Source organism: Rosa rugosa, chromosome 4, assembly GCF_958449725.1.
Source record: "Rosa rugosa chromosome 4, drRosRugo1.1, whole genome shotgun sequence".
In the NCBI taxonomy this organism is placed as follows: domain Eukaryota; kingdom Viridiplantae; phylum Streptophyta; class Magnoliopsida; order Rosales; family Rosaceae; genus Rosa; species Rosa rugosa.
Window position 1 is genome coordinate 53,367,001 of NC_084823.1, and position 24,931 is coordinate 53,391,931.

The following is a 24,931-nucleotide window of genomic DNA, read 5'->3' on the forward strand; positions in this document are numbered from 1 at the left end:
CGTGTTTGATTTTAATTTGGCATTTTGTTTCTGCGAAGAGTAATTTTGTTGGGTAATGGTTGGTTAATTTTTTTATTTTACGTTGAGGATTGAAAATATTTAATCAAAATTACTTTTGTTTTGGTACTATGGGCTAACAGGTGTATAGATATGAATCGTAAGATAATGAAATAATAGTTGTTTGTTTCCGTCGTTTTCATGGATTAATTTTCTTAAGACAAAGATACGCTCCATATGGGTGGTTGAGATCAACTGAAAATCAAAGGTCATTAACGTTTTCAGATATAAACACAGAGGACAATCATGTTAAAGAAAATGAGAAAAAAAAAAAACCATAGAGGACAATGAACTCGTAAGAACTTTCAATTTTAGTCTAATGAGTTCTTCTCGTTCATTTAGAGTAGTAAGGTTGAGTGGATGAATTGATTACCTTGTATTTATCGATCTTATGCACTCTCGTTTTTTCTTAGATGTATTATAATGGTGAATATAGTGGTAAATTATATAGTAGGGGAGTGAAATTTACACTCCCTAAATCAGTAAATTGTAAATCACACTCTCTTTTTATTTTTAAATATTATTCTTATGTTTGTTGCATATGATTTTTCAATATTACCCAAGATCATTTCTACTTGGATAACTTTCTCCTAGATTTCCCTCTGCTAAAAGAGATCAGACGAAAGGTAATGCCGTTGGGATAGATTCCCCTTTCAGTTTCATCTCTGTTTAGTTGTTGGAATCAAGAAACTCCCACATGCAATTTTACTGGGATTGTCTGCAACTCGAATGGTTAGAAATCAATCTTTCTCAGCAAAACCTTTCGATGCAATATGCTCGATCACTTCCACAGCTAGAAAAGCTTTCTTTTGGGTCAAATTTCCTACACGGAAGTCTCACTGAGGATTTGATCAAGTCTACTAATTTGTAGGAATTAGATTTGGGTAAGAATTCTTTCACAAGAAAAGTGCCTGACCTGGGCTCTTCTTTTTGCTGAAGCTCGTTGGGAATAGATTCCCCGTAGAGGGAATGCCGCCGCGCACTTGGTGGCTTCCCTTGCCAAGAGGGAGGTGGCTCTGCAAAGATGGGTCGATGACATATACGTACAATTGGAGGTCTCCATATGTATAGCTAGCAAATCGGCCCTCTTGGAGAATTGTACTTTGCTTGAAATTGAAATTTGAAAATATAAAAATAAAGACATATATTGGATTACGTATCTGCCAAATCGCTTTCTTGGCAAAGATGGATCCGACACCTCCAATTCTACCACTTTCTCTTGCCAAACAACCATCTCCAAAAGCAAAATTTGTTAGCTAATACAATCGTCCAGCTTCATGCCCTGAATACCCAAATTCATGCCTATCAATCTTCGAATGTTTTGCTCAATAATTATGGGTTTTGATCATATTCCATTTTGTTGTCAGACCCAAAAAGAATCCATTTCATTTTCATTTAGAGGTAGAATTAGAGATTGAGATTCGAGTCTATGGAAAACATGCAGATGGAAAGAGAAGTTCCAGAGAGAAAGAGAGAGAGAGAGAGAGAGGGCAGAATGGGAAAGATATATAAACACAATTATAAAAATATAAAATTCAGAAGGTGGGAGTGTGGTTTACAATTTTAGGAGTGAAATTATAGTATCACTCTAATGTGATGAGCGCTCCTCCACTCATTCTTTTTTCCCAGTTTTCTTTATCTTTACGCTCTATTTTGTATTAGGTTTTGGCTCTTCCTCCTTTTGTCTCTTCTTTCTCTAATCATCACGTGGACTCGTGGAGTAGTAAGTAGGTTTACTCCTTTTATCTCTTCTTTTCATACAAAAGAAAAAAGAGAAAACCTACAAGAACGTCTAGTTTTCAAATTATAAATTGTCCCCTAAGTTGTTAAACGGTGACCGGATTCAATATGGTAAAACATTCTTATACAACGGTAGATTATTAAGATACAAGTCTAACAGTCAACATATAAGAGATGAAGTTGGTTTACATAAGTGAGATCGTGAAAATGAGGAGTATTGTAGTTGTATTAGAGCTCGTTAAATAATGGTTCTCGTAATATTTGTTAAAATCAATTGAATAATGTATAACTCAAAATTGATTTTAAATTCAAATGTATAACTCAAAATTAGCTTAAAAGGGCAACTAAAGTAAAGAATTAGCTTTCATCATCCTTATTTGCCAAAAAAAAAAAAAAATAGCCTTCATCCTTGCGTTGGGTTTTCTCTCTGCCGCTTTGATAGTTTTCTTCTCCGCTCATTCTGGGCAATTTTCTCTAGCTAGGTTCCATCCTACATCTTGGGCTTCTAGTCTCTTTCTTCGGCTTTCCCTTTACTGCCCTTGTTTGGCTCGATCAAGAAGGCTAGCAAATAGTTTCTTTTGCTATGTGCGCAGTGTTCTAACACCGTGGGGTGTGATCGTCCGGGATGTCCATGACTTGACTTCTTGCTCAAGCTTGTGGACGTGGATAGCACCAATCTCATCACAAGGTTCTTCTTTTGCCTTAACAGAATAAGGCATTTTGGTGTGATTTCTAGTGTCACATATATAATCGATACTCAACGTTGTAGGTTGAGTAGAGCAATCACTGGGAAGATGGAGAAAGCAAAAACCACAAAGGTTGCTAAGGCAATCTTTAGCTTCTCGGCGTAAAGCCGCTCCTTGATTATCTGTGGGTTCAACGTAAGTTGAGGGTTTGCTCCAGGGGAGGCTTTGTAATTTGTAGAACCCTTGTATTTATACTTATGGATTCGGCAGTTCCTTATTGTAAAATGATTATTGAATGGTTAATTTCTATTTGATTTCCACTACTTTAGTTGCATAAAGGCTCGTTTTTCTAATCAACTTTGGATTGGGGGAAGCCGTAACCCAATATAAACAGTAGACTCATTTTTGGGCCGTAGGTATCAACCCAGCGAACTGAACACTCTTAAGTCTCCGGCCAAAATACTTTTGGGCTCAAAAATGAGCCCAAAAGTATTTCCGATTCCTACCGTGGCCCTTTCCGATTCCTCCATCTTCTTCCTCCCTCACATTCCTTTGTTTCCTCCTTCACTTTCTTCACTTTTTCTTTGTCTCCAAAGGCATTTTTGCTTGCTTTTTTGGACCATTGCCTCTGTGGTTGAATTAACCTATTCAACCACTATCATTGCTTGCTTTTTTGGCGTTACCTTTGACGGTGTTAGCCATGGTGGCTACCAGATGACCTTCACCATGGTGGCTACTCAATGCCGATCTCCTCCTCCCGCGGCTCCTTTTCGATAGTTGTTCCTTTTTTACTGCCCAATGATAGTCATAGTTGTGATCAATGGCGGAGCTAGGATTTTAAAATGGGGTGGGCTAAAAAAAAATTTAATAAAAGTTTACTAAAAATGCTTTAAATTATTTTTTTTCCTAAGTTTGACTAGTAACATGTTTTATTCTTTCCTTAAATTAAACCACATCATATATTAATTACATATTAAATAATCAAATAGCTAACTGATCCAAAAAAATCAACATTATAACGTTTGATAGAAATTCGATAACAAAAGTCTAAGACAAAAGAACATATCTACTCAAATTTTATCTTGTTCTCTTGAATAGAAAAAAAAATCTTTAATTATGAAATTTGTATCATAATTCTAGCCAACCCTTATTCTGACCTAATTTACCTAAAAACAGCAAGCTTTTTATGTGAATATGTCTATCAAAAGCCGAATAGAAAATAAAACACAATCAAGTACTTCAAAAAAAGAAATAACATAGATATGACCCCAAAAAAATTAGCATATGGGCTAACTTTAGAAATTTGAGGTGGGTTACTTTTTAATATTTAATTTTTTAAACTAAAATTAAGCTATAAATTAATGTTTTTTCAAAATTTGGGGTGGGCTGTAGCCCAGCGGAGCCCGTGTGTAGCTACGCCTTTGGTTGTGATAGCTTCTGGCGGTGTGCTCTAGCGTCCCCGTGTCGATAAAGCGCCACCTTTTTTCTACGGCGACGTCTGCTTCTGTTTCAACGGTTTCTCAGTTTGGGATTTTGGAATGGGGTTTGTTTGTTGTTCGGGCGTTTTTGCTTTCTTTGTACTAGCCCTTGTTCCTCTAACTTTCTATTTGATGAAAGTTTGCGCTTCGGTAAGAGAAAAAAAGAGTAAAGAACTAGGGAATAAATATAATGATCCGAAAGAATAAATTAAACGGAAAAAATGAGGTCGTTTTGCTATTTGGGCCAAGGTGAATTCGGGCCTTCTGGGATGATCCAATACAGAAACAAATCGGGTCGTATCGTGTCGGGTCAATTTCGAAAAAACATCCATTATCTTTTCAACGACTCATCCACAAAAGATTGCACTCAATCGTAGCAGAAGTGATCACTCGCTCTCTCTCACTCTCCTCCACTCATGGCTCTAACAATAGCCAACAGTGGCGGTACCAACGGCGGAGCCAGAGTCCTCTACAGAAGCTCCACCACACACCCGTACACCAACCTCTCCTCCCAACGCCACATCCTCTTCCCCCTCTCCCCAAGAAGAACCCTCCACGTGGTCTCCGCCAAGCGCTTCACCTCCAGAACCGGGAGGCTGGACAACAACAAGAACAACAAGAGGAGCAACACCACGACCAAGGACCAAGAACAAGACCAACGGACGGCGGAGATTGAAAGCCTCGCTGCCGATAACATTGATGATGGCTACTTCTTGCCTAAGCTTCCGGGAGATGAGCCGGATTTCTGGGAAGGTGAACAGTGGGACGGTCTTGGATTCTTTGTCGAGTACTTGTGGGCTTTTGGTTTTGGCTTTGCGGTACGTAAAGTTTCTTCATTTTGGTTTCGTTTTGAACTGTCATCAACTTGTTTAATTGGTTCATAAGGTCACTAGCATTGTGGTTAACTTGTTGTATAAAATAAAATCTTCAAGAACAGGGGAGATCAAATGCCTATGTATTTTGATTTGTTTTTTGAACATTTCCTATGTATTTGATTAGGTAGTCATATGTTAGGGTCCGAAACTGTAAAACCTTGCATAAGAGTTTATAAGGAATGAGCTGCCTAGCGAATTGGCATTGGGTTGGCTGCTTAACAGCTACATGCGCTCCCACGTCACTCGGTATAAGTTGTTTATGTTGTTGGGTCTAAGTGTGACAGAGCATGTTGATATCCCATATGGAAATGTAAAACCTTGTATAAGAGGTCACAAAAGTATTAGGCCTCTCAATCCAATGCTAATTGGTTCAGTTTGAAGCTTAAATTTATCAAGGTCTAAGATTGATTTAGCGTGCAAAATTGGTTAATGCTTGAGAAGAAAGGCCTCCTTTGGTAGGGAATTTGTTAATAGCTAAAGTGTAGAGTGTGAAGTCTAGATAACATGTGAGGCTAATGTTTGCTCCTTCCCTCTTCTTTTTGTTTTCGGCAGCTTATTGGAGCAATTGCAGCTGCTGCTACATTCAATGAAGGGGCAACTGATTTCAAGGAGACTCCTACTTACAAAGATGCGATCCAGTCTCGCGAATTACTAGAAGAACCAGAGGGTTCTAGCCCGGATGTCTTTGAATCCAACCCAACTGAAGTGGCTCCTAGTTTGGAATAGTGGTCTTTGTAGAATGAAAGAACAATGACCTCTACATCAGATGATACATGATACAGTCCTAGGCAAAGAAAAACTATGTTAGAGATTATATCTCAACTTGTAAGGCAATGTTCAATAGATAACAACTTTATTTTTCTCTGAAATGTATTTGATTTTCTGGTGTGGTAGCGATACAGAAATGTTTCTGAGTATTGAGCTTTTAAGCACATTGTCCGAGTATCTATCAATTTAGTTTTCTTTCACAGTTAATCTAAGATCTTAGCTTTCTCTGTGATCTTTGGATCATGTAGGAAAACTTGTGGCTGGGTTTATGCTCTGCTTTACTCCCCCAACACTTTTAATAGTAGTAAACTAGTATTCATTGCTTCTGTGTTTTGACTTTATAGGAATGCTTTTGAGAATGCACGTCTTCAGACTTCAGATTTACTTAAAAGTTAAAACCACACTTTCGTATTGAAATAAGTTCAGTAACATGACTAACCTCAGAATGAAATGATAGTTGTACTGATAGAAGTTACTTTTGCAAACCTAATAATATTCCATACTGATCCTAAGTAATACATAATGTTTGTAAACACACCATAAGAACACATACATGACAATAATAGGGTAGAATTAGTACAATCACACTCAAAACAGAATTCCTGGCATCAGAAAACCAGCGATAATCAACGTCACTGTGAGATAACTTCCAGTCTTTGATTTCAGACCACTACTTGCATTTCTGCCAAACCCTACCCCCATCGTGGTTGGTCTTGGCGGTGGAGCTTGAACCATTGGAGAAGCTGAAATCCCAATAATAGAGAATCACAAAACCCAAGTCAAAATTAGCTGATAATTTCTGAAGGCATACAGATTAGAGGGACTATAAAAAGAACGTAAGAGATGGATAGTTTTCACATACCAGCCACTGTAGAGTTAGTAGCAGGTGAGGTGTTGTTTGCCCCAAAGGAAACTTGAGAACTAGGGGTACTAGGTGGCACCTGTGCTCCTGTAGCAAAGCCAGAAATAGAATGAAAAAGAATGTACTCAGAAATGTCATAGATTAACCTTCTTTTGTTGAAATGTGGAGAAGAATTTACGCGAACAAGCAGAGGCATCGACTGGAAGGGTGCAAAGAGCAGGCAGCTGAAGAGCTAGTGTGGTGTTAATAGGGAAAGAGCTCAGAGTAGAGCTGTTGAGCAAAAGGCAAAGGCATCTAGGCTGCTGGCTATAGACCAGATTGAGGTTGTCACAGCATGACTGTGCAGGTGACGGGGCGGTGCCTTGCACAAATGGTGCGCATGTGGCCAGTGGAAGCAGCTGAGGAGCGCATTGCGCTACGGTTGGGATTGAGGAGTTGGGGTCTTGTGAAAGGGTGGATGATGGAAACAGGGAAATGAGAAAGAGCAGAGTCAGAGAGGAAATGGCAAAAGGAAGGGAGGCCATATTTTGCTGTGTTATTAAAGTTCTGATGTACAAGAGTTAGAGATTAACAAGATGAAAGTAAATAGATGAAATGCATGTTCTTTGTGTGAGTTGCTAGTAACATGTATGGTGTGTGTTATTTGGCATAGACTTCTTGCTATGTTTGATTTCCAGAGGTGTAAAACAGATCCATATGCAGGTAGTGTTTGAGTGTTTGTTGCTACATGCTAGGCGTGTGTACACTACTGGATCGGCATGCATTTCTTGCCTCTTTGACCAAGCCCCCAAGGTAACTAAGATTAAATATTACCCTCAATTGCTTTAGTTAGGAAATTTTGTGGTTGGAAAACTAAGCTGAATTTTGGCATGTGTATTTTGAGGTGTACCCCTTTTCCAGCCCAAGTCATGTAATATGTAAAAGTAAAGTTTGAAGTGAAGTATCTAGTAACATGATGTCAAAAGGTAAAATCTTTTCTTAATAAAAGTGAATTAGTGGTTTTGAAATAGTAAAAAAATGTGAATTTTACATACCGTACTAGAGCAAAATATAAGAATAAGAGGGGAACAAGGAGTGAAAAAATGCAAAATAATGTTCACATGTGAGACACGTTGAGGTAAACATTGTGAAACCCAGTGAAATATTGCCTAGTTTGAATATTCACACTACTAAATTAGTCATGTCTCCGATTTCTTGGGTTAAGAAGAAGTTTGCTCGACTATTTCCTCACACGGCCTAGAAGTGGTGGCGACTTCCTAGAACCAGCTCAACGGTAGAAGTACCTGATGATCTCGGTGCTGATTTTGTTGCCAAAAATGTAATATTAGTCGGTACTTAATATTCTATGAACGCAGAAGTTGATCATCACAAATATAAACCCTCTTACATAAAGAAGGATCTCATTCGATCCTAGCTTCAACTATGTCTAGCTCTCATGTTGGCTGAGGTGTATTATATATTCTATCTTGTGCTCTAATAGTATAACTATATATGTTGTACGACAGTGACAGTGAAGTTCATAAGTTGATTATTCTTCAAATCTTCAGTAATTGGAATGTGATTGTGACTAATGAAGCCATTCCTGCAGTGGCCTTTCCTTAGTTCCAAGGGCAGATTTATCATTCACTTGGGGAAATTTGGAATCCCAAAAAGAATTAATTCCTTGGAGTAAAAAAAAAAAAAAGATCGAACACTCTTTGAATATTAATTTTTTAGAATGAAGCTTTTACCATTTGGAAAAGTGTGTATATATAATTGAGAAAAGTGATGCCTTTGTGTTGGCACAGGAACATCTGGAAGCAAGAAAAGAAAGGGATGCTCTAGCTAGCTGGCTAGCTAGGTTAAGTGCATATATAATGAGAAAAACTAAACGAGTAAACGACAATGGAATTGAATCAGATTCCAAGATCATTAACAGATACACAACAACATGAATCAACATAACAGCATTTAACCAGCTCATGATACCCCTTTTCCATTTCCTATATTATCTCATGCATTGTTGCATTTCACTATCCACTTTCTTGCATGTACTTGTCTATTCGGCTATTCCACCATTCAGATTCTGCAGCAACCATATTACATCTCTCTCAAATCTGATCACAAGTTCATGACGGACAAGGTATGCTCATCAATCAAACCAAATTAAAATCTCATTCGGTTTTCTAGTAGCTGCATTATTTGATACAAATTGACCATGTTGGATCAGTTCAGCTGCATGCTCATGAGAATCAATATCGATTGCAATGGTTGTTACAGAAAAGTAAAGAGAGCCCTTCTTGATATGCGAGGTGAGAAATTTCATCAACCATCATTCAAGTACTAATTAAGACTATATATTTGTATACTTCATGATGATTAATTATGTAAGTTTACAGAACTGGAGACACATTTGATAGAGAAAAAGGAGTGCAGGGTGAGCGTGTATGGTAGATTCATCCCACAAGACGTAGCAATCAAGATTAGGAAGAAGACTAATCGCCGAGTTGAGATACTCGACATACAAGAACTTCAGGTCAGCAGTAACACCAATGACAATGAGCAAGATCAACATCAAGAGCAGCAGAGACCTTTGATCAGTTCTAATTGGAATCTCATATCCAACAGCTGCAATAACCAATTCGAAACTCGTATACACAACGAGAAACATTATTAAAATCGTCTCGTTTCGATGGGAGCTGCAAGAGCTAGATGCATCATGCTTGTGTAACATTCATTTTCCTTGCGTTGATTGTTTGGACTAGTATGTAAAACTAACTGTTATGTTACATTTAATACAAAAGGGGCACTGAATCTTATTGAGCAAAATCTGGCTTCAAAGTCAAGCCGTGCACATGTAATGCTGTTTATGTGCTACAATATAGTCCTGCATACGTCTATTCAACCAAGTCGGCCGATGTGATTGTCCATGCACTATATTGTACTTGTTTCGCCTCTGATTTATCAATTTGCAAACAAAACTTATTAGAAGATTAGTACTGATCGAGTATTTATAGTAAAATTGATCATGGTTCTCTTTAGAGGAAGAATTTTCAAGTTTAAATTTCATTCACCGCAATAATATTTTAGTAAAAAAAAACAAAAAAACGCTAGAATTTAGACTCTCATTTCTAACTCAAGCAAACCATAGACTCCGACAATGAGGTTACGTGGATGTTTTGATAAGACTAAAGTATAGAATTAATGCAAAATAGGTTCCAAGTTATCTATGATGGAAAGCCGAATAATTGCATTATCAGTTGAGGTCCAAAAAGGCTAACCCAAATTGGACTTTTTAGCTTTTATAGTTTATATGAATTCATTCACTTCAGTTTTCATGCTCGACTGGTCAAGTGCACGCCTCTTTTCTTCTCATTCCTTCTTGACGTGATTTCATTCGTATAATTTTTCAAAGAAAATCGAATAAATATTTATTTAATTCCTGAATTAAGTCCTGCGACGTCGTTTAAGAAACACCATTATCCAATCATAAATCTCACCTGGAATTGTAACTCATCTCAATCATTCCTGAAGTTTCACTCCAAGCTTTTTGCTCCTTCACTTGAGTTGAGTTTACTTCCTTCATCATTTCACTTGCTAAATTTATCAAACCCCTTTCTTTAATTTTGCTTCTCAACCAAACCCGGGATACAAAATTCAGTTCCTTCAATCCCAAGCACATCTCTTTTTTGCTTTAGATCCAAACCAAAGCCGGACATCCCAAGAAAAAAGGGAGAGTTCTACATAACACTTCAACGTTAAAAGAATGGCAGCAGCGAAGATGGGTTCGTTCAAGCGCAGCTTCCAAGAGAAAAAAGAGAGGCTTCTCTCCACCAACAAGCGCTATTCCGAGGTGGGTTTCTTCCCAATCGAAGAACAGGAGCCGTATGGCTCTTCTTCTTCTCGTTGGTGTTGCAGTTTCCGGTCGGTTTCCGATAAGATTGTGGGGTGGTGCCGGACTGTGCAAGGCGTTTCTCGGCGGGCTATTAAAATGGGCCAGTCTGATCCCAGAAAGATCGTCTTCTCCGCGAAGATGGGTCTGGCTCTGATGCTCATTTCTTTGCTGATTTTCCTCAAAGAGCCCTTCAAGCAGCTCAGTCGATACTCGGTTTGGGCCATTCTCACTGTTGTGGTCGTGTTTGAATTTAGCATAGGTATTTTTATCTCTTCTTCGCCCCCCTTTTCTTTTTGGCTCTATTCGGTTTTTTTAGCTCAATTTCATGTCATCTTTTGTCAATTTGCGCGTGTTTAAGCTTCTCGGCCTCGTATGCATTCTCGTAATCATGGAGTAAGTTGCAGCTTTTTTATAAAGTGGAATAGTTGACAGTTTAATCACGGAAAAGAATTGAAAAACGAAAAGGGGTGCTTATATACAGTTTCTATCTGGGGCAGGGCTACATGTCTTTATTTAGTCAGTTGTGTTTGATTGAATGATTAGATTATAGTACTATCATCTTTCTTTTTTTGTTTAGTAGTTTTTTTTTTTTAAAAAAAAACTTTTTTCTTTGTTACCTGCGGGGCTTTGACTTTGAAGTTAATTCATTGCTAGAGTTCGTTGTGTATTGTCTATTTCAGTGTTGTTTGTTGTGTTGCAACACGAACTGATCAACATGTATATGTCTAGTTTGGTTTCTTGTTTTTAATGTATACGTTCATCTGTAGGAGCTACTTTGAGCAAAGGATTTAACCGTGGCTTAGGGACATTATCTGCTGGAGGCCTTGCATTGGGTATGGCAGAGTTATCGGGGTTAGCTGGAGAGTGGGAAGAAGCTGTTATTGTCGCCAGTATCTTTATCATAGGTCTGAATATGGAATCAGCGTATAATTTACTCAGCTCAGTATTACTATTTATTTTTTTTCTTTTATATCTTTTCTCAAATGCTCATGTCAAGTTGTGTGGTTGCTAGGATTTATTGCAACTTATGCAAAACTATACCCGACGATGAAGCCTTATGAGTACGGATTTCGGGTGTTCTTGTTGACGTATTGTTTCATCATGGTATCTGGGTATAGGACGAGGGAATTTGTCCATACGGCTGTGTCACGATTCTTGCTCATTGCATTGGGTGCTGGTGTTGGTTTGGGAGTAAATATATTGATATATCCCATCTGGGCGGGTGAGGATCTACACAACTTGGTGGCAAAAAATTTCATGGGCGTTGCAAAATCTTTGGAAGGTGCAGTTTACTATATGCTTTAAACTTGGTTCAGACATTCTGAATTTCTGTTCTTTTCCATTAGTCCATTCCCCTGGAATTGTTAAATACTCAATTTTCTTTTGTTGACCCTTTTGTGTACTTTTTAGGTTGCGTCAGTAGTTACCTCAACTGTATTGAATATGAGAGGATCCCTTCCAAAATTCTTACCTACCAAGCTTCTGATGACCCACTTTACAGTGGATACAGATCTGCTGTAGAATCTACAAGCCAAGAGGATGCTCTGGTATTTTTATTATGGCAATATGATGATGCATAGTTCATTGCATTAGTAGAAGTGATATTATACGTACCTTTCTCAAAAAAGTGATAAACATATTATCTTTTTCCTTTTTACTTTGTTTGAAGATGGGATTTGCTATCTGGGAGCCACCTCATGGTCGTTACAAGATGCTTAGATATCCATGGAAGAACTATGTAAAAGTCAGTGGTGCACTAAGGCATTGTGCTTTTACGGTCATGGCATTGCATGGATGTGTACTTTCTGAGATACAGGTACTAAAGATTTCCTTCTCTAACCCCAATGTTAGGCTACTAACAGCAAAGTAACAGTATTTTCATTTCATTTATGCTTTTGAAGTTTAATGTACAACGGTCCACGGCAGTGATGATATATTGAGACCCTGGTTATTTTTTTCCGCCAAAAAGTATTGTTCATTTCAAAATAGTTCCTTCTGATTTGCAATTCTCCTAAAGGAGTGAATTGAAATCAAAATCAAAGGCCAAGATGTTTGTTGGTTGTATGGGTGATTATACTGTTACACTTTTCCTAGTGAGACTTGCAGCAAGCATATATGATATGTGAATATCCATTGTGCTCGAGTGCATGCAATTTTTCCCCATCTGCTTGATAACAGATAATTTAGTCTCCGTACTTGAGGTGTGTGATTAATTTGTTGCATGAATATATCCTATTTACCACATTTCTGAGTTAGTATGAATTGAGTATAAATCATTATTAGTCGTTCACAGATTTAAGATATGAATCACTGTTATTTCATTGGATATTTTAACTTGTTTTAGGCGTTCGCATCCCTAATGGTTCTCATGCATTTGAAATACTTCTAAAAGTAGTTGTTTAAACTATCTGTGAGTTGATTTTATAGATGCAGCCATAAGAATAGTTGTAGTGTTGTACACTCACCCAATATGTTTTTACTTGAAAGTTGTATTTTTTTTTTAATATTTTTTTTTATATTGAACTTTTAATATTTGTATCTGTAGGCTCCAGCTGAGCGAAGACAAGTATTTAGTAGGGAGCTTCAAAGAGTAGGTTACGAAGGTGCTAAAGTGTTACGTGAACTTGGAAACAAACTGAAAAAGATGGAGAAAATAGGTCCAATAGATATACTCAATGAAGTGCACGAGGCTGCAGAAGAGTTGCAAAAGAAAATTGACCAGAAATCATATCTTCTTGTCAATTCAGAAAGCTGGGAGATAGGCAATCGGCCAAAGGAGCTGGCAGAAATTCAAGACCTCCTGGACTTGGATGATGAGGAGAATAAATTCCATGAATACAAATCCCTTAGTGAAGCGGTACTGGACCTCAGATCTTTTCCTGGGTCACAGAGTTGGGATGATCCTGTACCAGCGAAATCTGCCAGCTTGAACACCTCGCCTCCTGATAGCAACCCCTCCAACCCACCAGTACCCTCAGGAAGTATGTTCATGAAACAGATCTCGTGGCCTGCAGGAATGACATTTAAGGCTCATGCAGAGCCACAAGTGGAAGAATCAAATACCTATGAAAATGCTAGTCAATTGTCGTTGGCCACATTCACATCCCTGCTGATAGAATTTGTTGCAAGGCTTCAAAATCTTGTCGACTCGTTTGAGGAATTGGGTGAGACAGCACTTTTCAAGGAACCTGTTGACTTGCCGGAACCATTAGAGTCACACGGCGGGTTTTGGACCAGATTGCTTGACTGTCTTAAGTCATGAAATTGAGATATGGCTGCCATTTCACTTTACTGAAATCTGCCATCAGTTCCATTCTAAAGTAAATTCAGCCCCATTGGTGCTGCTGACATTACTCATTGAAGAGGCTGCTTTAATGTTTGTCAATGGTGCGCGATCTCTATTTCGTTGACAAAGATATGGCTATAAGCATTGATTGACACTTCTGCGTTGGTCAGATAACTTGCTATCAGTATTACTCGGACCAAAATGGGACGATGAGAAGGGATAAGACGGAGTACAAGAAGGCTAGAAATTGATGTTTCAGACTTTCCGGATAACAATCAGAGTAATTTAGTTGTTAGACACTATTATTATAAGGCTCTGTCGGGCTTCTGGATTAACTACCAGATTAGCTTTAACGATAATTGTAGTCTGTAGTTAAGAAGTTTTAAGTTTATTATAAATGCAATATGCAATGCCTGTTTTACCCAAACAGATATATCAAGTATAAACAGGATCAGTTGATAATGAGTCTGGCATATGTTCACGGCTTCTAGCACTTCTATCATTGCTTCCAGTTTTGTTATCCGTGAACATTGTTATTGCATTTTCATACCATTGGACGATAAACTAGCTCTAGATATTTTGAAGCAGAGATTATGTGGATTCTTCTCTGCTGTACCAGGAGGAGGTGATTCAGGCCGAAACAAAATGAAATTTTGGGAATGAAAAGTGATGGTGTACTCGATCTTTTCGAGTCTTTAATCATAGGACTAGTGTCTTATATACAACAATTTTGGTATTATAACTCTCAAGTACTTTGTGGGTTTCTCTAATCATGCGAGTCATTGACGAAACCTACTATACTATATGGTTTTGGGTGTGATTGGCATGTTCATTGTATTGGTGGACCTGAAACTTGAGTGTTGATATTGGTGGAGAGTGGATGACTTCAGTGAATTCACACTCTTGTGATTCTGTGAAGACGAGGGTGATTGAAAACAACCCAAACGAATCAATGAGCAAGGACCTCATTTGTGTATAATCACAACTGAAGATGATGAATTGGATATTGTGCAAGGCCACTTTGTCACGTAAGGATCATTTGTAGCATAACTTTATAATGGAAACTTGTTCTGACTATGAACTATGTCACAATGAGGAAACGATCGAGAATGTTTGATTGGCATATTGCTTCCACTGGAATAAGGTTGTTGACAGTTGTGAGTCTTGTGACAAATGAAGTATTTTTCAGTTATGGTGACTTTGGAGTAACATGAGCAGCGGGTGGGTCTTTGATTAGATTTGCAAATTGATTACTGAATCATTGCACATGCTACTGCTCTGTCTCCATGAGGATATGTAGTGTTCGATTATTTGTTTATTTTGAAAGACTCCTCAATCATAATTGCTTGTGTTATTGCTTTGGCGATGTGCTATTTTATGAGGATTCCAGACACAACAGAAGAAGTAGCTATCTGTTGATGTTATAGCTTAATTACTTGGGACATATATTTCTCAAGAGTTACATGTCTGGTTGTTGCGAAGGTTTCAAGATGCTCATCCAATAGATTACATTCCTATTCTGATTCTAGAACTTGTATGTATTTGGTTGGGTACTAGCTCCTTCCATGCAAGGGATTAATTAGCAATCGGCAGCAGAGAATTTTGTGTTGTTCCGGCACCCCATGCTCTCTTCGTCCTCTATTTCTGTAGACGAGTTCGCGTTTATTGTTTCCCAAATGCTATTAAGGTCACTGAATTAAATGATGCGGTTTGGGGCTACTACCATTGTTTTGCTATCTCCAAATATAATTTTAGTGTGAAAGATAAGTACAATATGTGAGGACATTTTTCTGCTTTTTGAATCCAGTTATACTCAATTGTGAGTCAGCTGCTGATGTGTAGTATTATTATTAACTTTAAGATTTTGAATGACGGACAGGATTAGATGTCAAGGAGAGGATCGGGATCCCAAGCAAGGTCCTTTTTTTTTCTTTTTCTTTTTCTGAGCATGGATCCATAGCAAAGTCTTCGTCTTTTTTTGTTTTTTGAGCATGGATACCCTCCCTAGCAAAGTCTTCGTCAAGCGTTTAATAATAAGCTATTCTGTGCTCCACTTGTTTAAATTCAGATCTGTGCCTTCTTGTTCAAAATCAATTCTGTGCCCTGTTAATTTTGCATTCCAGTTTTTCTTTCAAATGGCTGTTGGTAGGCCGATCGTCTAACCCACTTCAGTTTGCGTTACTCTTTGCTTTTTACAAGTCACCCTTCACAAGTTGGATCGTGAAAAAAGGGACTGGTACGTATAAGTCAAAACTTACTTGCAAATTGTTCAAACCTTTACTTACAATTTATCAAATTCAAAATAATTGGTATTTACTGACACCGATGCTAATGCCAATTTAACTTGCCTGTTTAGTAGTCAGACTTTCGGATCAGCTTAGATGACGGAATTAATCGTAGTCATGGAAGATGATGGCAGCAGAAATATTGATGTTGAAGCATTGGAACAGAGCATGAAAGCGAAGCTCCGCAGTGATTCACCCTTGTCTGCCGAGTGTTGCATTTTCAGAGTTCCTGAATTACTTCGGAGACATAAACCAGAGGCATATGCACCAGATATTGTCTCAATCGGACCCTTTCATCACCGTAACAGCAAACTTTTCGCAACCATGAAAGATGTGAAACACTGGTATTTAAATTCTCTACTCTTAAGAAAGAAGATGACTTTAAAAGCTTTGATTCAAGGTATTGATAATATTACTGTGTTCGAGAAACGTGCTCGTGATTATTATGCAGAATCAATTGATCTTGACCAGAATCAATTCATAGAAATTTTGATAATTGATGGCTGCTTCTTATTGGAGCTATTTCAGAGAAGTTCCTATAAGTTGCGAGATTGTAAGGTTAATGATCCCGTATTAAACATGGGTTGCATGATCCAGTATCTTTGCCATGATCTTCTGCTACTAGAAAATCAATTGCCTTGGTTTGTTCTCGAGTCTCTATATAACCTTATCTGCTACAAGCAAGTCTCCCTCACTAGGCTTGTGCTCAACTTCTTCAGCAGACTATCGTCAATGCATGGGTCATAATTGCAAGGGTTATCCCAATCACAGTCATGATGATGAAATTCTACACATACTTGATCTGATAAGAAGTGCTATTGTTGTTCCATTCAACAAATTTGAATCAATCGAACACGAGTCTGCACTGCCCCATGCAACTGCTCTCTTGGAGGCAGGGATTGAATTCAGAAGAAGCTCAGTTGATGGCTTATTGAGTATTGATTTCAAAGATGGAGTTCTCACAATTCCACAGCTTGCAATTGCAGAGATGACTGAACCTTTGTTCAGGAACCTCATTGCCTTTGAGCAGTGCTATCACGGTCGCGACCATAAAGTTTCCTCTTATGCACTTTTAATGGATAACCTCATTGCTTCCAGCAAGGATGTTGTTTTTCTTTGTAAGAAAGAAATAATCAATAATTGGTTGAGTGCTGAAGATGCTTCCCAGTTGTTCAGTGCGCTTCATAGTGACACACTGATCACTTTTTGCTATGGCGGGCTCTGTGCTGCAGTGAACAAATATTACAAAGTTAGATGGAACAAGTGGCTAGCCCGGTTGAAGCGTGATTACTTATCTAATCCATGGAAAATCACTTCTTTGGTTGCAGCCTTTATCCTTCTGGTTCTCACCCTATTGCAGACAACATATACCATCCAGCAATACTATTCTCCTCCTAAGTGATGTTTGTTAACTAGTTTACTTAATTGTTGTGCTATTCAGTATTCATTCCTTGGCAATGTATTTTTACTTATTGTTCTACCTACGGAATTTCAAATAAAAGTTGGATTGCATATGAGTGACAACGTTGCTTGATTATTAGTAGGCCGGCGGTCCTTTGATGTTCAGAAGCCATTTCTCATTTGTTTTCCATTCTTATTGAATTTGATGTTACTCTCATATCTTAGTTGCTCCCCTCCAATTCTGAAAGCATGATCGAGCGGGAGTGATTGGAAAAATAAAGGATACGCAACTTACATCCCACCCTTGACAAATATACCGGCACGCGTGCTTCCTGTGAGTGGGATAAATAAAATGTTATTCGATCTTTTTTTTTTTTTATCAAATAAATAACTCATATATAATAACTAATTGTGAGTCGAATTCACGACTTCTCACTTAGTAAGAGGAGGTTTATGCCACTAAACCAAATAATACTAGACTATTCGATCTATTTTATATACAACAGTTTTAGTGTCACACAAATTTGATATTTTTTAGTTGGATGTCTCCAATAATGCAAGTGATCGACAAAACGTACCATATACGCAACCATCATTAATGTAATCATTTGTGTAAATAACAGAGTTTATAGAGATTTTCTGTTATATTATCCATTGTATATAAACAAGAATTCATAACAATAAATTACTTTTTGTTCAAGTAAATCCAGAATATGTGTTTAGCCCAAACTCTAGGTTACTTGACCTAGTTGTAATAGGTTTTTGAATTAGAGATATTCATAGATATTCGATTAATTGTACGATTATCTTTCCTTATACAACTCTAATTCTATGTCTTGTAATCCTCTATATAAAGAGGCCCTTATTATCAATGAAAGTACGACTCAATTCTCTCCCAATTCAGTTTTCCTTAAACACGTTATCAGCACGACGCCCTAACCCTAAAACCTAATAGCCAACACCCTAAATCCGAATACAAAACCTTGAAACCTTTTTTGCCTCCGCCACACAACTTGAAGCTTTAGAACCCAGGAATCCAGAACCGGCCGCAGAACCACCAGAACCGGCTGGAAACCTACAGAACCGGCCACCGGAAGCTCCAAACAACTCGCAGCAAATATTCCACCAGTTCACCACCTTCCAGATCTCCAATTGCTACCAAATTTTGCCAGCAGTAGTATCTCGATTTCAGGATTCAGGAATAGGAAGAAAATCTCAAAAGCCAGGCATAAAAGATACTGAACCGGTCAACTAAATTTCCTGCAGAAAACCGGCAGAAAAGAGAAGAGAAAAAAAAAAAAAAGGGAAAGGAAAAGAAGGCAGCTCAGAAGCCCAAGACTAATCCCAGAGGTCCACTGACGCAGCCCACTGCCACGTCACCACAGGGACCCACAGCCACATCAGCACTAGGACCCACAGCTACGTCAGCAATGGACCCCACTACCACGTCAACACCGACGACTTTTCCGGCCATTTTTCTTGTGCCTTTTTCTTGCCAAATTTTCCGGCGACCTATTTCGAGGTAATTTTTACTAAAAGTTTCCGTTTTTGAAGTTTTAATTTTTTTTCTCGAGGACTTACAAACTCCCTTCTTCTACCCCCCTTTTCTTCATCATAGGGGAGACCTAATTAAGTCGAACTGTGGGGTTTTGTGCTCACTCCAAGCTTGGAGCTTGTTGAGATCTCCAAACTTAGAGTTTGTAGAGAATTTATGATCGACCACTTACGTCATTGTTTCGATATAATCCAATACCTCTTGGAATTGAATTTCTTGGAAGCGATTACGCTCAGAAATTTTATATGTTTTCGTGGTAGCTTTTTCCGCTCCGAAACTAACCATTTTTCTTGTTCTTTTTCAGGATGAGTAACCTGAACAAATTGGACTTTGCTCCATTGGGAACAACTGGCTCTAGATATCATAGGTGGGTTCGTGATGTCCGTCAGCATCTCAAGGCCGATGGAATCCTGGATACGATTCTCGAGCCTAGCCAGGACGTGCTAACTGTTGAGCAAGCTCAAGCTTTGGAAGCAAATAGAGCAGCCTTAGAGACAAATAAGGCGAAAGCCATCATCCTAATGACTCGTCAAATGGATGATTCGCTCCAGTACGAGTGTATGAATGAAGAAGACCCCAGAAGGCTGTGGGTCTCACTCGAAGAAAGATTTGGCAACGTCCGTGACTTCCTACTTCCTGACCTAAAAGTGAGATGGCATAGCCTCCGCTTCTGTGATTTCAAGTCAGTTCTTGACTACAACTCGGAAGCACTTCGCATTAAATCCTTAATGGAATTCTGTGGTAAAGAGATCACAGATGCATTGTTGATTGAGAAGACTCTCTCTACCTTCCCCATCTCTGCATTGATGGTTGCTAAGAACTATCAAATCGATGTTACTGCAGGACGGATCACAAGGTTTCATGAGCTCATTGGAGCTATGAATGTTGCTGAAAAGCATGACAACATCCTTGTGAAGAACTATAATTCGAGATTCGTGGAAACAGAGCATATTCCGGAATCCAATTATAGTCGCGCCCCTAAGAGAGGGCGCCAAGAGCGAAACCCTAATCTTAGGGATACTTTTGGACGTTCTGGTCCATCTAATCGCTCTACTTAGGAAGGTAACCGCCAAACTAGGCGAACACGGAACCGAAGAGGTCAACGTGGAAAGAGAGAGGGAGGCAACACCTCTGGCCATGTTGGTGGAGCCACCAACACTAAGAGCCATCTAAACGACATTTTCAAATAGTCTCAATCAATGGACTCTGAGTAAAGAGATGTATGTTCTCGATGTGGAGTATCTGGTCATTGGGCACACATTTGTAGAGCTCGTGAAGAAATTGTCACCGCCTACAAAGCATATTGTGAAGCAAGAGAAGCTCACTATGTGGAACAAGAAGATCAAGAAGATGATCTAGAAAGAAGGGTTGAAGACTACAAATCTGGCTGGGATCAATAGATCGCCAATTATGTTTAAGTTTTTATTTTTCCAAGAGATGTAATAGGCAATTGCCATATACTTTGTAGTAAATGTCATTGGTTTAGTTTTTCTTCACACAGGCTCATCCAAAATGAGTATGATGTCTAGGAAGGTTTTGAGATAAGTGGTACTTAAGCGAGCTTTTGCTCCACCGACATCTCGCTATTCACCTGGTCATATTTATTTTGGAGTTACCGAAAGAAGTCAAACGACTACCTTTGTTTTGCATTAGCTAGCATTTGGATTAGATTCTCCTAATGGTTAAGAGACAATGATGCACTCCGTTGGCTTATGAATAAAATTTCGAATTTTTTCATTATGACTCCATTTTGATTATGAGCATATTACTTTGTGACTACGATGGCTGGGTCATCAGTATTAATTCAAGGACATGGAATAGCCCAAGTTCCCCTTGCCAAATGGCACCTTGATTACTGTCACAGAAACTCTCTACGCTCCTAGGGCAAATCGCACCTATGAATAGCCAACGGATTCCATGTGAAATCGCATGTAGAGAACGGGAATGAGTTCCTTTGCAATACGTCTTACTATTGTGAACAAAGGCTCATCTTAGAGAAGTTTATGTGTCTCTCTAATGGACTCTATGTCACTATTCGAGCTATTAAATCTAATAAAGTTATGAGAGAAGATCTCTTGGATTTAGACACATATTGGCTTTGTGACGACATGATAGGTCATCCTAGTCATGATATGATGATCCGTCTACTAAAGACTTCACATGAACATCCTTTTTCTCGAGCGAAACGAAGCATGAATCAAAAGTTGATTCTTGGACTAAGTATGACCGCCGCCGCTACCTCTGGCGCCGCCACCGTCCACCACCAGCCTAGGGCTGACACAGTCCTTATCCATGACACCATGGATGGCGTCCATCATGGTGACGGCGCCCTAGGTGATGCTGCAATCACCAACTTTGCTTCAAATAGCGTTTCAGACGCCCAGGCCCAACCAAAATCCTCATTAGTTGCTTCTAAAGCCTCTCGCTCGTTTCACAAAGCCTGTTCCTTAGGGAAGTTAGGACTGAGACCGTCCTATGCAAAGGATATGAAAATACTCATTCTTTTCTTACATAGAGTCCGTGGGGATTTTGTGGACTAGTTCAACCAACTTGCGGACGTTTAAATATCTCATGATGATGGTTGACAAGCAAATGCGCTGGTCACGTGGTATGCCATTGTCCACTTGTAATGCTGTTTATACTACACTTCTAGCACATATCATATGACAACGGACTCACTCCCCGGATCATCATATTCAGTCAATTGGACTTGACAATGCTAGAGAGTTTACATCGAAGACTTTCGATGATTATTGCATTGGGACTGATGTTGGACATCATATTCCCATGAACACACCCAAATGGTCTCGCAGAAACGACTACGATGGTAGCCTGGATATTGGTAATGCGCACTAATCTCCTTAGATCAGCCTTGGGTGATGCAATATCGCATGCAGCTATGCTAATTCGTCTACGACCTACCGCCACTCAATGTATCTCTGCGTTACAGCTAGTGACTGGATACAAGTATTTCGTACTTTCACACATTTGAGTGAGCTATTTATGTGCCAATTGCGCCGCCATAGCGCTCTATGATGGGTCCTTACAGACGAATGGGCAACTACGTTGGATTTGAGACTCCAATAATCGTCCGCCACTTATTGCCCTTGCTAGGCGATCTCTTTACTGCTAGATTTACTGGTTGTCACTTTGATGAGACAGTCTTCCCATCGTTAAGGGGGAGATAAGAACACATATGTTCAGCAGGAACGACAGGAATTGTCGTGGTCTGTCCCCACTATGTCTCATCTCGATCCCTATTAAAGTGACGAGATCACACATCTGCTGCAAATATGCCTGCAAGGAATGACGTCCCTATGAGAGGACGTAGCACCACCCTACATGGAGGTAGGCATGACGCCAACGCCAAAAAGAGTGGCACTCTGGCATTATAGGCCATGGCCCCAGCTAGGATGCGTGGGAGACCCGTAGGTTCGAAGGATACTTTGGCACATTCCAATCCTTTGATCATCAAGACTCAAAATCCGTCTCATGAGAATCTTCCGGATTATGGTTATCGTTGGGGGATGCCTCAACGTCAGAACCTATTCCTGAGAATATAGAGCTCTTTGGAAATTACACTAGTGTACATGAGACGTGGGATAGAAACTCCATCATAATTGATGATGTAGTTGAGCATTTCATTGCGCATGAGTTTGTTGAGTCTGATGATATCGAACCACGCTCTATTGATGAATGAATGCCAACGTAGAGAAATTTGGCCTAAATGGAAAGATGTGATCCAGGTTAAGTTGGATTCTCTAACGAAGAGGAAGGTTTTTTGAGCCAGTGATGCCAACACCTCCTGACATAAAACCTATTGACTAATGGGTCTTCGTTAGAAAGCGTGTTGAGAAAAAGATATGGTAATCTCGCCTTATGGAGCAAGGCTTCTCACAAAACGCCCTGGAATCGACTATGATGAGACATATTCTCTCGTAATGGATGTCATTGCACTCTACTACCCTGTCAGTTTGGTAGTTTCCGAATAACTGAACATGCAGCTTACAAATGTGGTCACTACGTATCTCTATAGGGATCTAGATACATAATATACATGAAGGTTCATGGTGAACTTCATTTACCCAAGTCAAGTGGCTCTAGACCACGAAGCGCGTTTGCAATGAAGTTGAAAGTTGAAACGCTCACTAAAGTGACTACTTGATTGGGAAGGGATATGCCCGCGTTTTCTATAACAAGTTTCGGATTCTATTGCGGTTCATGTTGGACATGATCTTCATTGAAGCCCTTAAAGAGTTAAGGGAATCCGCTGAACACTTGAAATCCGAGTTTGAGATTAAGGATTTTGGGAGCACACGATTATGTCTCGGTTTGGAACTTGAGCATCGTGTTGATAGATGCTTGGGCATTTTGAAAAGGTCAAGCCTTCAAGCACCCCCATGATCGTCCGTAGTCTTGATCCTGAAAATGATCCTCTTCGTCCAAAGGATGATGACAAAGATGTGCTAGAGGCAAAAATGCCCTACTTAAGTACAATAGGCGCATTATTGTACTTAGCTCAATGTACAAGACCGGACATCTCATTTGCAGTGAACTTGTTAGCTAGATATAGCTTTGCGCCAACGCGATGCCATTGGATTGGTGTAAAAGATATCCTTCGGTACTTGAGATGTACGATTAATATGAGCTTTTTCTATCCATACAGAGAGACGATGGATTCAGACCCATCACACACCAGGAACGCGGCCAACACTGGCCTGCGTCCTCTATCCCCATCCCAAAACAACATGTGTTTTGGAAGGTTTTGCTGATGTTAGGTATCTCTCTGACCCACACAAAAGTCTTCCCAAACTGGTTAAGTGTTCACCATGGGTAAAATACCGTGATATCTTGGAGGGTCTACAGAACATACCCTAGTCGTTATATCTTCGAACAATGCAGAGATTATTGCTCTTCACGATGTGGTTCGTGAATGTATATGGATTGGATCCATAATTATGTATGTTCGAACAATTGTGGTTTGAAGTCTACCACAGATGAGCCTACAAGCATTTAGGATAATGCTGCTTGTTTTGAACAAATGAAGCAAGACTACATCAAAAGCGACAACACCAAGGATAATCAGCAACAACAGACTCTCCTCAAGATCAAAGTGAACTAGCTAGGTTCTATCTGAGGACAGTGTGGCAGACTTGCTCACTAAGTCAGTGCCTAAATTCCATTTTCGAGAAACATGTTGGTAGCATCTTTTGCGGAAGTTATCCGAACTCCCATGACGTTGTCATCAGGGGGAGATGTCTACATGTATGGTCTCGAAACGTGAAGGGTGTGTTGTGCTCTTTTCCCCCTTTGACCGAGGTTATTTTTGTCCCACAGTGTTTTTGTTACTTGGCAAGGTTTTTAATGAGGCAACGAGAGGAGCACCACATTTGGGCGACACAAGGGGGAGTGTAAATCCAGAATATGTGTCTAGCCCAAACTCTAGGTTACTTGACCTAGTTGTAATAGGGTTTTGAATTAGAGATATTCATAGATATCCGATTAATTATACGATTATCTTTCCTTATACAACTCTGATTCTATGTCTTGTAATCCTTTATATAATTAAAGAGACCCATATTATCAATGAAAGTACGACTCAATTCTCTCCCAATTCAGTTTTCCTTAAACACTTTTTAGATTTGGTATATATGTCGTATATATACAAGAATTCATCGCATGTGTACCCATCATCTAATATGTTTTTGCTTTCTAGATTTTTTTTCCCTTCATTTTATAACACTTTGAATTAATCCATTACATTTTTTTTTGTTTTGTTTTGTTTTTTTTTTTGATGAACATGCCATGAAATTCATTTAAATGGAGGAAGTTACAATAACAGGAGCCATAAATGTTTTCCTATAAGTCAAAATCGGATCAACGGATCCAAACATACCATTCTAATTATTAAAAAACGGAGCTCTACAATCTTTTGACACCTTGAGGTCGACTCGGTTCGATTTATTGGACGAGCCGAGCTTGAACAATGATATATTCGGCTCGTCTATCTCGTGAATAGCTCGTATTTTTCATGAGTAGCTCCAGCTGTTAAAGTTCGGCTAGT

General features: G+C 39.1%; 4 protein-coding genes and 1 pseudogene across 4 annotated transcripts; 4 read left to right on the plus strand and 1 right to left on the minus strand.

Annotated features, from left to right (window-relative positions):
• The first annotated feature begins 4,313 nt into the window (after positions 1-4,313).
• LOC133743959 (uncharacterized) lies at positions 4,314-5,804 on the plus strand. Its single transcript, XM_062172046.1, has 2 exons — positions 4,314-4,779; positions 5,389-5,804. Exons 1-2 carry the CDS (start codon positions 4,378-4,380, stop codon positions 5,560-5,562), a joined length of 576 nt encoding a protein of 191 aa, XP_062028030.1. The 5' UTR covers positions 4,314-4,377; the 3' UTR covers positions 5,563-5,804.
• Positions 5,805-6,042: 238 nt separating this feature from the next.
• LOC133742063 (non-specific lipid transfer protein GPI-anchored 10) lies at positions 6,043-7,230 on the minus strand. Its single transcript, XM_062169758.1, has 3 exons — positions 6,645-7,230; positions 6,467-6,553; positions 6,043-6,347 (listed from the first exon to the last, which is right to left on the minus strand). Exons 1-3 carry the CDS (start codon positions 6,988-6,990, stop codon positions 6,193-6,195), a joined length of 588 nt encoding a protein of 195 aa, XP_062025742.1. The 5' UTR covers positions 6,991-7,230; the 3' UTR covers positions 6,043-6,192.
• Positions 7,231-8,444: 1,214 nt separating this feature from the next.
• Positions 8,445-9,350, plus strand: LOC133706526 (uncharacterized). Its single transcript, XM_062132067.1, has 3 exons — positions 8,445-8,588; positions 8,676-8,757; positions 8,845-9,350. The coding sequence occupies exons 1-3, from the start codon at positions 8,577-8,579 to the stop codon at positions 9,120-9,122; spliced, it is 372 nt and encodes a 123-aa protein (XP_061988051.1). The 5' UTR covers positions 8,445-8,576; the 3' UTR covers positions 9,123-9,350.
• Positions 9,351-9,779: 429 nt separating this feature from the next.
• On the plus strand, positions 9,780-14,114 carry LOC133743513 (aluminum-activated malate transporter 9-like). Its single transcript, XM_062171481.1, has 6 exons — positions 9,780-10,599; positions 11,108-11,245; positions 11,353-11,622; positions 11,751-11,887; positions 12,010-12,156; positions 12,886-14,114. Exons 1-6 carry the CDS (start codon positions 10,212-10,214, stop codon positions 13,600-13,602), a joined length of 1,797 nt encoding a protein of 598 aa, XP_062027465.1. The 5' UTR covers positions 9,780-10,211; the 3' UTR covers positions 13,603-14,114.
• Positions 14,115-15,572: 1,458 nt separating this feature from the next.
• On the plus strand, positions 15,573-17,428 carry LOC133743515 (UPF0481 protein At3g47200-like; annotated as a pseudogene).
• Positions 17,429-24,931: the final 7,503 nt, after the last annotated feature.

Bases quoted from the DNA above. Each gene is read 5' to 3' on its own strand.
- LOC133706526 (XM_062132067.1), top strand. The intron at 8,758-8,844 runs GTGAGAAATTTC...GTAAGTTTACAG, and splicing joins AGCCCTTCTTGATATGCGAG to AACTGGAGACACATTTGATA.
- LOC133743959 (XM_062172046.1), top strand. From the start codon at position 4,378: ATGGCTCTAACAATAGCCAACAGTGGCGGTACCAACGGCGGAGCCAGA. The intron at 4,780-5,388 runs GTACGTAAAGTT...TGTTTTCGGCAG, and splicing joins CTTTTGGTTTTGGCTTTGCG to CTTATTGGAGCAATTGCAGC.
- LOC133742063 (XM_062169758.1), bottom strand. From the start codon at position 6,990: ATGGCCTCCCTTCCTTTTGCCATTTCCTCTCTGACTCTGCTCTTTCTC. The intron at 6,554-6,644 runs GTAAATTCTTCT...GCTTTGCTACAG, and splicing joins CGATGCCTCTGCTTGTTCGC to GAGCACAGGTGCCACCTAGT. The intron at 6,348-6,466 runs GTATGTGAAAAC...TTGGGATTTCAG, and splicing joins TACTAACTCTACAGTGGCTG to CTTCTCCAATGGTTCAAGCT.
- LOC133743513 (XM_062171481.1), top strand. From the start codon at position 10,212: ATGGCAGCAGCGAAGATGGGTTCGTTCAAGCGCAGCTTCCAAGAGAAA. The intron at 11,246-11,352 runs GTCTGAATATGG...TGTGGTTGCTAG, and splicing joins CGCCAGTATCTTTATCATAG to GATTTATTGCAACTTATGCA. The intron at 11,888-12,009 runs GTATTTTTATTA...CTTTGTTTGAAG, and splicing joins CAAGCCAAGAGGATGCTCTG to ATGGGATTTGCTATCTGGGA.